The sequence below is a fragment of the Phyllobates terribilis genome, unplaced genomic scaffold (genome assembly GCF_046119375.1).
Source record: "Phyllobates terribilis strain yellow unplaced genomic scaffold, ASM4611937v1 Scaffold_4__5_contigs__length_816908805, whole genome shotgun sequence".
Lineage (NCBI taxonomy): Eukaryota > Metazoa > Chordata > Amphibia > Anura > Dendrobatidae > Phyllobates > Phyllobates terribilis.
Window position 1 is genome coordinate 313,548,781 of NW_027362764.1, and position 10,667 is coordinate 313,559,447.

At 41.1% G+C, this 10,667-nt stretch overlaps 1 protein-coding gene across 2 annotated transcripts in view; it reads left to right on the forward strand.

Annotated features, from left to right (window-relative positions):
* Positions 1-10,667, forward strand: part of HUS1 (HUS1 checkpoint clamp component) — a 163,866-nt gene that overhangs the window by 93,947 nt on the left and 59,252 nt on the right. For both annotated transcript variants that reach the window (XM_073678391.1, XM_073678390.1), the window contains exon 3: positions 2,291-2,467. In XM_073678391.1, coding sequence (XP_073534492.1) covers positions 2,291-2,467 — 177 coding nt within the window. The remainder of the gene's footprint in view (positions 1-2,290; positions 2,468-10,667) is intronic.

The following is a 10,667-nucleotide window of genomic DNA, read 5'->3' on the forward strand; positions in this document are numbered from 1 at the left end:
CCATATGCTGGTGCGGTTGGCCCTGGGTTCCTCCTAATGCAGGACAATGCCAGACCTCATGTGCTGGAGTGTGTCAGCAGTTCCTGCAAGATGAAGGCATTGAAGCTATGGACTGGCCCGCCCGTTCCCCAGACCTGAATCCAATTGATCACATCTGGGACATCATATCTCCCTCCATCCACCAACGTCATGTTGCACCACATACTGTCCAGGAGTTGGCAGATGCTTTAGTCCAGGTCTGGGAGGAGATCCCACAGGAGACCATCCGCAACCTCATCAGGAGCATGCCCAGGCGTTGTAGGGAGGTCATACAGGCACGTGGAGGCCACACACAATACTGAGACTCATTTTGACTTGTTTTAATGACATTACATGAAAGTTGGATCAGCCTGCTGTGTGTTTTTCCACTTTAATTTTGGGGGTGACTCCTAATCCAGGCCTCCATTGGTTAATAAATTTGATTTCCATTGATGATTTTTGTGTGATTTTGTTGTCAGCACATGCAACTTTGTACATAACAAAGTATTCAATGAGAATATTTCATTCATTCAGATCTAGGATGTGTTATTTGAGTGTTCCCTTTTATTTTTTTGAGCAGTGTATATTCCAGTTTTATACCTAGACGATAAATTGCATGACATTTTAAATAAAGGATATAGATGTGTTGCCAGGAGAGGAAAATTTATTGGCAATTTACTTTCACCAAGTGTATACGGAAAACGCACTGAAAATGCAACTTGGTTAATGACCAAGGGATTTCACAAATGTATTTGTAAGAAATGTAACATCTGTCAATATGCCAAAAAAACTTAAAAAATAATTGATCAGTATAATATCAATTAATTTATTAATTGTGAAACATGTCATTTACTGTATTGAGTGTACTAACTGTGGAATCAAATACATAGGCTGCACTAGTCGTAAATTTAAAAAAAGGATCTCAGACCACATCTATAATATTAACAGCAACAACATAATTTATGCTAGAGCAGTTTCTGGAGCAACATGAGGGAAAGTTTTTGTTTTTTTGGCATAGAAAAGGTTAAAACTCCCAAACGAAATAGTAGCCGGCAACATAAGTTATTTATGAGGGAGGCATTCTGGATTGTTGCTTTGGATACAAAACAGCCTTATGGAATGAACTATAAAACTGACACCATGTTTATTTATTGAAATGTATTTTTCCTGTGTTTGGTGCTTTGCATAATTATGAATTTGTTGCACATGTGTGATTTATTTTTCTCCTTTTAAAACTTTCATTCCACTTTGTAACTAGTATGCTCTATGACTAAGGGAGGGCTCAGTGCCAGAAACGCGTTAGTGTTTTTACTGCCAACATGTGGAAATTTTTATTCTCTTTTTTTGATATGAAATAAAGTTTGAAGATTGTTTTAACTGGAGGTGCCTTCCCACTTTATGCTTTTAATAGTGTATTCCGTGATCTTCTGCGCTGGTGCCGTTAAGTCACGGATACTTTCCCCCATAGAAAGGAGGATCGTGGAGGGAGTTCATCTCACAGGCTTGGGATTACAGCGACGATACTGCACGTCACAGGACACTGTGACGTGCAGCGGAGGGATGTGCAATTATAATATCGTGGAGGGAATTCAACTCAAAGGCGCAGGATTAAAGCGACGATACTGCACGTCACAGGACACTGACGTGCAGGGGAAGGGTGTGCAATTATAATATCGTGGAGGGAATTCAACTCAAAGGCGCAGGATTAAAGCGACGATACTGCACGTCACACGACACTGTGACGTGCAGGGGAGGGGTGTGCAATTATAATATCGTGGAGGGAGTTAAACTCACAGGCACGGGATTACAGCGACGATGCTGCACGTCACACGACACTGTGACGTGCAGGGGAGGGGTGTGCAATTATAATATCGTGGAGGGAGTTAAACTCACAGGTACGGGATTACAGCGACGATGCTGCACGTCACACGACACTGTGACGTGCAGGGGAGGGGTGTGCAATTATAATATCGTGGAGGGAGTTAAACTCACAGGCACGAGATTACAGCGACGATGCTGCACGTCACAGGACACTGTGACGTGCAGGGGAGGGGTGTGCTTTTATAATAGAGGAGGCGGGGATTCCTTACGGGCCCGAAGGGATCATTACCATAAAGATAAAATAGAAGATTTCATCACATCAAGACCATTAATATGAGGAATACAGTTAAGACTAGATTAACATTTTTACCACCTGTATGCCCATATTAATAGGTTATATATGTCCCAAGGGGTGACAGATTCCCTTTAACTTGTGTTTTTTTCTTTCCAGGCTAATTTCTTCGATGAATACCAAATGGAAGGAGTGTCTGCGGAGCAGAATGACATTTTTTTGGAGCTAATTCCTGAAAACCTTTCTCGAGCTTTGAAAACTGCACAAAATGCCAAGGCAGTAAAAATCAAGCTGACAAATAAACACTGTCCCTGTATCACAGTGGCAGTAGAATTGGTAAGAAAGCATGCACATAAAGATGGAGGTCTAATTTAACCCCATCGTAATATAGGACATACTGTTACGTCTTATGCCGGTTTCATGTTTTTGATATGAAAAGAGAGAAACTGCTTGCATCATAACTGGCCCGTTATTATGGAATTGCAGTTTTTTTTCACAATTTCATTGCACTTGGAATTTTTTTTACATTTTTTTTCAGGTAAAATGGTAAAATGAATTACCGTATTATGCGGCTTATAGTCTGAAACTTTTTCCTCCAAAATTTTGGAGGAAAGTGGGGGGTGCTTCTTATAGTCCAAACATTATATATATAATTATTATATAAATAATATATTATACAGTGGGTACGGAAAGTATTCAGACACCTTTACATTTTTCTCTCTTTACTTCATTGCAGCCATTTGGTAAATTCTAAAAAGTTCTTTTTTTTTCTCATGAAAGTACACTCTGCACCCCATCTTGACTCAAAAAAAATTTAGAAATTTGGGCAAATTCATTAAAAAAGAAAAACTGAAATATCACATGGTCATATGTATTCAGACCCTTTGCTCAGACACTCATATTTAAGTCACATGCTGTCCATTTCCTTGTGATCCTTCTTCAGATGGTTCTAGTCCTTCATTGAAGTCCAACTGTGTTTAATTAAACTGATAGGACTTGATTTGGAAAGGCACACACCTGTCTATATAAGACCTCACGGCTCACAGTGCATGTCAGACCAAATGAGAATCGTGAGCTCAAAGGAACTGCCTAAGGAGCTCAGAGACAGAATTGTGGCAAGGCACAGATCTGACAAGGTTACAAAGGAATTTCTGCATTACTCAAGGTTCCTAAGTGCACAGTGGCCTCCATAATTCTTAAATGGAATAAGATTGGGACCACTAGAAGTCTTTCTAGACCTGGCCGTCCAGCCAAACTGAGCAATCGTGGGAGAAGAGCTTTGGTGAGAAAGGTAATGAAGAACCCCAAGTTCACAGTGACTGAGCTCCAGAGAGGGAGATGGGAGAACTATCACTGTAGCCCTCCACCAGTGGGGCCTTTATGGCAGAGTGGCCCGACGGAAGCCTCTCCTCAGTGCAAGACATATGAAAGCCCGTATAGAGTTTACTCAAAAACACATGAAGTACTCCCAGACGATGAGAAATAACATTCTCTGGTCTGATGAGACAAAGATAGAACTTTTTGGTGATAATTCTAATCTGTATGTGTGGCGAAAACCAGGCACTGCTCATCACCTGCCCAATACAATCCCAACAGTGAAACATGGTGGTGGCAGCATCATGCTATGGGGGTGTTTTTCAGCTGCAGTGACAGGACGACTGGTTGCAATTGAAGGAAACATGAATGCGGCCAAGTACAGAGATATCCTGGATGAAAACCTCTTCCAGAGTGCTCTGGACCTCAGACTTGGCCGAAGGTTCACCTTCCAACAAGACAATGACCCTAAGCACACAGCTAAAATAACAAAGGAGTGGCTTCAGAACAACTCTGTGACCATTCTTGACTGGCCTAGCCAGGGCCCTGACCTAAACCCAATTGAGCATCTCTGGAGAGACCTGAAAATGGCTGTTCACCATCCAACCTGACGGAACTGGAGAGGATTTGCAAGGAAGAATGGCAGAGGATCCCCAAATCCAGGTGTGAAATACTTGTTTCATCATTCCTAAGAAGACTCATGGCTGTACTAGCTCAAAAGGGTTCTTCTTCTCAATACTGAGCAAAGGGTCTGAAGGGTCTGAATACTTATGACCATGTGATATTTCAGTTTTTCTTTTTTAATAAATTTGGAAAAATTTCTACATTTCTGTTTTTTTTTTTCAGTCAAGATGGGGTGCATAGTGTACTTTAATGAGAAAAAAAAAAGAACTTCTTTTATAGCGGGCACACAAACCGCTGAGCCAAAGCAGGAGCCGCGCTGCAGGTACAGTGTGCTCCCTGTTAAGGTGAGTGAATGGACACTGATCTCCACGACCATATTCCCGGCGTGGAGAGCAGTGACTATTCCGGCACAGCATCACGCTGTTTTTTTTCCCTCCACTTTCCAGTGCGTCACATGTTAAAATGAATTGTGTCATTCAAACATACAACTCTTCCCGCAAAAAAAACAAGCCCTCATATGGCTATGTAAAAGTTATGCCTCTTGGAAGAAGGGAAGGAAAAAACAAAAACGGAAAATAGCCAGATCACGAAGGGGTTAAAATGCCACTCAACACTTTATACATGGAGCATCTTCATAAAATTTTGCATTAATGTGAAACTTGTTGTTTAAAAAATGCACAAAAATGAATTTAAGTGGCTAAAAGTATATCCCAAAAAGAAAATTGGATATACAGTAGTGTTCAAAAACATGAGTTAAGCACAAAATTTTTAGGCTAAGTGCCCACGATGCAGAAATGCTGCAGATTTTTTCCGCATCTCCCTGGCAGGAAAAACGCATGCGGATTTTACATGCGTTTTTCCTGCCAGGTAGAAGCGTTTGTCAAGCGTTTTTGCATGCATTTCTGCATACGGGTTATCAAGCGCTTTTCCAAGCGATTTTAGCATCACTTGGAAAAGTGCTTGACAACTTGATCACACTATATAAATCCATGCAACCCACATGGATTTATATAGTGTGACCCAGTTAATAGTTAAAAAAAAAATAATAAAAATGGTAAAAAATAAAGATTATACTTACCTTCCGATGGCCCACGGGGTTTTCTCCGCTACGTCCGGTCTCTTGTACAGCTCGCGGTAGTGTGAAAGGACCTTTCATGGCGTCATTTAGTCATGTGACAGGTTACTCGACCGCCGACGTCAGCGGTCGCGTGACCTGTCACATGACTAAATGACATCACCGAAGGTCATTTTAGACCATATCGAGCCGTACAAGAGACCGGACGTAGTGGAGAAAACATCGGGGGCCATCGGAAGGTAAGTATAATCTTTATTTTTTATTTTAAATTCTTTTTTAACAGGTTCAATAGTACCCGAGTCTGGAGGAGAGTCTCCTCTTCTCCAGAGCCGGGTACCATCCGCACATTGAATCGCTTAATATCCGCATGTGCACATGTGCTCATACCGATATTATGCGATTCAATGCAAGTCAATGGCGGCGATTAAGCTGCGTGTCCGCAAAATTAATGGACATGCTGCTTATTTTTCCGCAATGATAATCCGCAGCGGAAATTTCCGCAGCATGTGCACAGCACATGCAGATTATCATTGGGGACCATGGGGCACGTATTACCAAGTGTTTTTTAAGCGTTTTCGCTGCGGAAATTCCGCAGCAAAAATGCTTGAAAAACGCATAGTGGGCACGCAGTCTTATACTAGTTTTTATTTCCATGCATTAGGAACATTGCACCCTGTTTTTTAATTCAAAGCATGAAATGTATATAATTTTTAACTACTTTACAGAAAATAACAAAAAATGAGCATTGGGCTTTTCTAAAAAATACCAGTGTCTGCATTTGTCTTTGCAAACTCACAATATGTACCCTTTTTTTTGAGAATTGAGCATTCCTGTGAATCTCTAATCTAATATTTAGTTGTATTCCTATAGATTTTTAGAACTGCTTTTCATATATGTTGCATAGAGTCAATCAACTTCTGTCAACTGTTATACCAGCCCAGGATGCTTAGACTACATCCCACAATTTGTTGGCTTTGCCTCAGAAACTGCATTTTTTATGTCACCCCACAAGTGTTCTATCGGATTAAGGTCCAAGGATTGGGCTGGCCACTCAAGAACCTCAATTTTGTTGGTTTTCTGGTGTGTTTAGGGTTCTTATCTTGTTCAAACACCCATTCCAAGGGCATATCCTCTTCAGCGTAAGGCAACATGACCTCTTCGAGTATTTTAATATATGCAAACTGATCCATGATCCCTGGTATGCGCTAAATAGGTCCGACACCATAGTAAGAGAAACATGCCCATAGCGTGATGCTTGCATCACCGTGATTCACTGTCTTCAGGGTGTACTATGGCTTGAATGCAAAGTTGGGGGGTCATGTGACGAACTGTTTGCGGCCCTTGGACCCAAAAAGAACAATTTTACTTTAATCAGTCCACAAAATGTTTCTCCATTTCTCTTTAGGCCAGTTGATGTGTTTTTTTAACAGTGGGACTTTGCGGGAACTTTTTGCTAAGAGATTAAATTCACACAGGTGTCTTCTAACTGTCACAGTACTCACAGGTCTTTCTTCATCCTGGAGCTGATCATTGGCTGAGCCTTTGCCATTCTGACAATTTTTCAATCCATTCGAAAGGTAGTCTTCCGCGTTCTTCCATGTCTCTCTGGTTTTTCTTTCCATTTTAAAGCATTAGAGATCATTTTAGCTCAACAGCCTATCATTCTCTGCACTTCTTTGTTAAGTTTTATCCTCTCCAATTACCTTTTTATTCAAAGTACACTGTTCTTCTGAACAATATCTCGAACGACCCTTATTTCTCAGGCTTTAAAGGAGAAATGCATGTACAACACACGCTGGCTTCACCCTTAAATAAGGGCCACCTGATTGACACCTGTTTCTTCATAGAATTAATGTCCTCAATAATTGAACTCCACACTACTATTATTTTGAATACACCCCCTTTAATGAATTATTCAAATACACAGACTAAAAAACATGCCGATCATGAATGCTGAGTCTGTTGGTTTTATTAGAATCTATTGCACCAACTGGTAAATTGTTTGATATGTGGTAATATAATTTATACCAAAAACTGTGATTAATCTGGTTAGTCATATTGGACTGCTATTATTTTGAACAATACTGTACCACATCTATTTGAAATAAAAGTTCAGCAAGTACAGAATCCATAGGCCTTTGCTTACATTCTAGATATCTTTATAAAATCATCAGATCTGCAAATATAGACAAAAAAAAATCTGGTTTTACTTTGAAAATGTCAAATCTGGCATGTGCCACTTTCCATGACAGTAAATTTGGAATGCCTTTACATATTCCAGTGGTTCCAAGTCTTCCCTTAAAACAGTCGTACTACACAAAATACTTAATAATTAACATATTCTACTTTATGTTGACATTGGGGGATCACGCAGATATCCAACCGCTGCCACCATTTTGTCACGAACAGCACTCTGCTGCCCCCAATTGTCAGGGCATGTTAAATATACTTACTTGGTATATTTATTTATACAGGACTTCTTACCAGATGCGATACTTCAAAGAACATGTCACGATAATTCTTATATTCTAAAATGTGGAGGTTTATTTTTGGATTGTCAATTAAAAAGAATAATTGCAGCAAAACATAAAATACTTGAAGTAGTTACAAAGAGATTGTACACCAAGATTCATCTATGAGTGTCCATTTGGGTTACGGAAGTAGCACGTCTCAGCTGTATGCAATCCTTGAACAGCCGGTCATGGGTGCATACTGCTGTGCTAGATGTGTGCACTTTGTGCTTTTGGAAGACCAGGTACTGGATCTAAATGAGCAGCTTGCAACACTGAGATCCATTGACAATATGGAAAGGAGTCTGCTGCTCACTGAGCAGCTGCTCACTGGGGTAGATGTGGGGGAGGGTGGTAGTAGGGAGCTGCAGGACAGTGAGGCAGCTAGCTGGGTGACGGAAGGCGAGGTAGAGGGATGAGTGCCAGGGAGGCTAGTCCTCATCTGGCACACCCCTATAAGTTTGCAAAGTTGGCAGATGAGGGGGGTGTCGGTACAGGTGTAGCACTGCTGCAGCAAGGCATGTCCCCTGAAAGCCGGAGGAGTGTCAGCTCCAGTAAGGGGGGAAATAGGAGAGCAGGGCAGGCCAGGCTGGTGCTGGTAGTGGGGGACTCAATTATTAGGGGAACAGATAGGGCAATCTGTCACAAAGACAGGGATCGTCTAACAGTGTGCTGCCTACCTGGCGCTCGAGTCTGGCACATTGCTGATCGGGTTGACAGATTACTGGGAGGGGCTGGTGAGGACCCAGCGGTCATGGTGCACATTGGCACAAATGACAGAGTTAGAGGTAGGTGGAAGGTCCTTAAAGATGATTTCAGGGAATTAGGCTGCAAGCTTAAAGCAAGGACCTCCAAGGTGGTATTCTCTGAAATACTACCTGTACCACGTGCCACGCCAGAGAGGCAATGGGAGATTAGGGAGATAAATAAGTAGCTCAGGAACTGGTGTAGGAAGGAGGGGTTTGGGTTCCTGGAGAAATGGTCCGACTTCTCAGTTGGCTACCGATTCTACTCTAGGGATGGGCTGCACCTCAATGGGGAGGGAGCAGCTGTGCTGGGGGAAATGGCTAGAAGGTTGGAGGAGTGTTTAAACTAGGGATTGGGGGGAGATATTCATTTTATAAGTGGGGAAGATAGTGCAGATAGTGACCTGGGCACAAATAAAGAAATTGGGGGTGGAGTTAGAACAGTCAATATAGTAAGAAGGAATAGAGGTACAGAGAGATAGATAAAATGCATGTACACTAATGCCAGAAGCCTCACCAACAAAATGGAGGAATTAGAATTCATTTTGTTGGAAAATAATTATGACATTGTGGGGATATCTGAGACATGGCTGGTCGAGAACTATGACTGGGCAGTTAATTTACAGGGCTATAGTCTGTTCAGAAATGACCGTACAAACAAGCGAGGGGGGAGGGGTGTGTGTTTATATGTAAAATCATGCTTAAAACCCATCTTGCGAGAGAATATATGTGAATCTAATGAAAATGTAGAGTCCCTGTGGGTGGAGATAAGGGGAGGGGGAAAAAATTGTAAATTACTGATAAGGGTTTGTTCTAAGTCTCCAAAAATAATGGAAGCAGCGGAGAATATCATCATAAAGCAAATAGATGAAGCAGCGACTCAAGGAGAAGTCATTATTATGGGGGACTTCAACTACCCTGAAATACATTGGGGAACAGAAGCCTGTAGTTCAAGCAAAGGTAATAGGTTTTTGACAACTACGAGAGACAATTACCTTTCACAACTGGTTCAGGACCCAACAAGAAGGGGGGCACTCCTAGAGCTAATATTAACCAACAGGCCAGACCGCATATCAAATATACGAGTTGGGGGTCACTTACTTGGGCAATAGTGATCACAAAATAATACGTTTTCATGTATCCTTTAATAAGATGTGTAGTAGAGGGGTTACAAGGACACTAAACTTCAGGAAGGCAAAACGGTTGAGAGATGATCTTAGTGCAATAAGCTGGGACGATATCCTGAGACATAAAACTACACCAAGCAAATGGGAGACATTTATTAGCATCCTGAATAGGACCTGTGCACAATATATACCCTATGGGAATAAACATGCTAGAAATAAGAGGAAACCACTATGGCTAAGTAGAGCTGTAAGGGGCGCAATAAGTGACAAAAAGAAAGCATTTGGAGAACTAAAGTAAATAGGTAGTGATGAGGCATTAAATAAATACAGAAAATTAAATAAATTCTGTAAAAACCAAATCAAGGCAGCAAAGATTGAGACAGAGAGACTCATTGCCAGGAAAATAAAAATAGTCCCAATATATTTTTAACTACATAAATAGTAAAAAACTAAAAAATTATAGTGTTGGCCCCCTTAAAAATAGTCTTGAGTGAAATGGTGGATGAGGATGAGGAAAAAGCCAATATGCTAAATTATTTTTTTTTTCAACCGTATTTACACAAGAAAATCGCATGACAGAAAACATGGTTAGTGATGACAAAAATTCTCCATTAAATGTCACTTGCTTAACCCAGCAGGAAGTACGGCGGCGTCTAAAAATCGCTAAAGTTGACAAACTCCCGGGCCCGGACGGGATACACCCGCGAGTACTGCAGGAATTAAGTAAAGTTATAGATAGACCACTATTTTTAATCTTTAAAGATTCCATAATAACAGGGTCTGTACAACAGGACTGGCGTATAGGAAATGTGCCATATTCAAAAAGGGGACAAAAACTGAACTTGGAAATTATAGGCCAGTAAGCTTAACCTCAACTGTGGGTAAAATCCTGGAGGGTTTTCTAAGAGATGCTATACTAGAGTATCTGAAGAAGAATAACCTCATGACCCAATATCAACATGAGTTTACGAGGGACCGTTCCTGTCAAACTAATCTGATCAGCTTTTATGAGGAGACAAGTTCCAGACTGGACCAAGGAATTGCAGTGGATGTTGTGTATATGGACTTTTCAAAAGGTTTTGATACGGTTCCACACAAAAAGTTGATACATAAAATGAGAACAATGGGGATAGGGGAAAA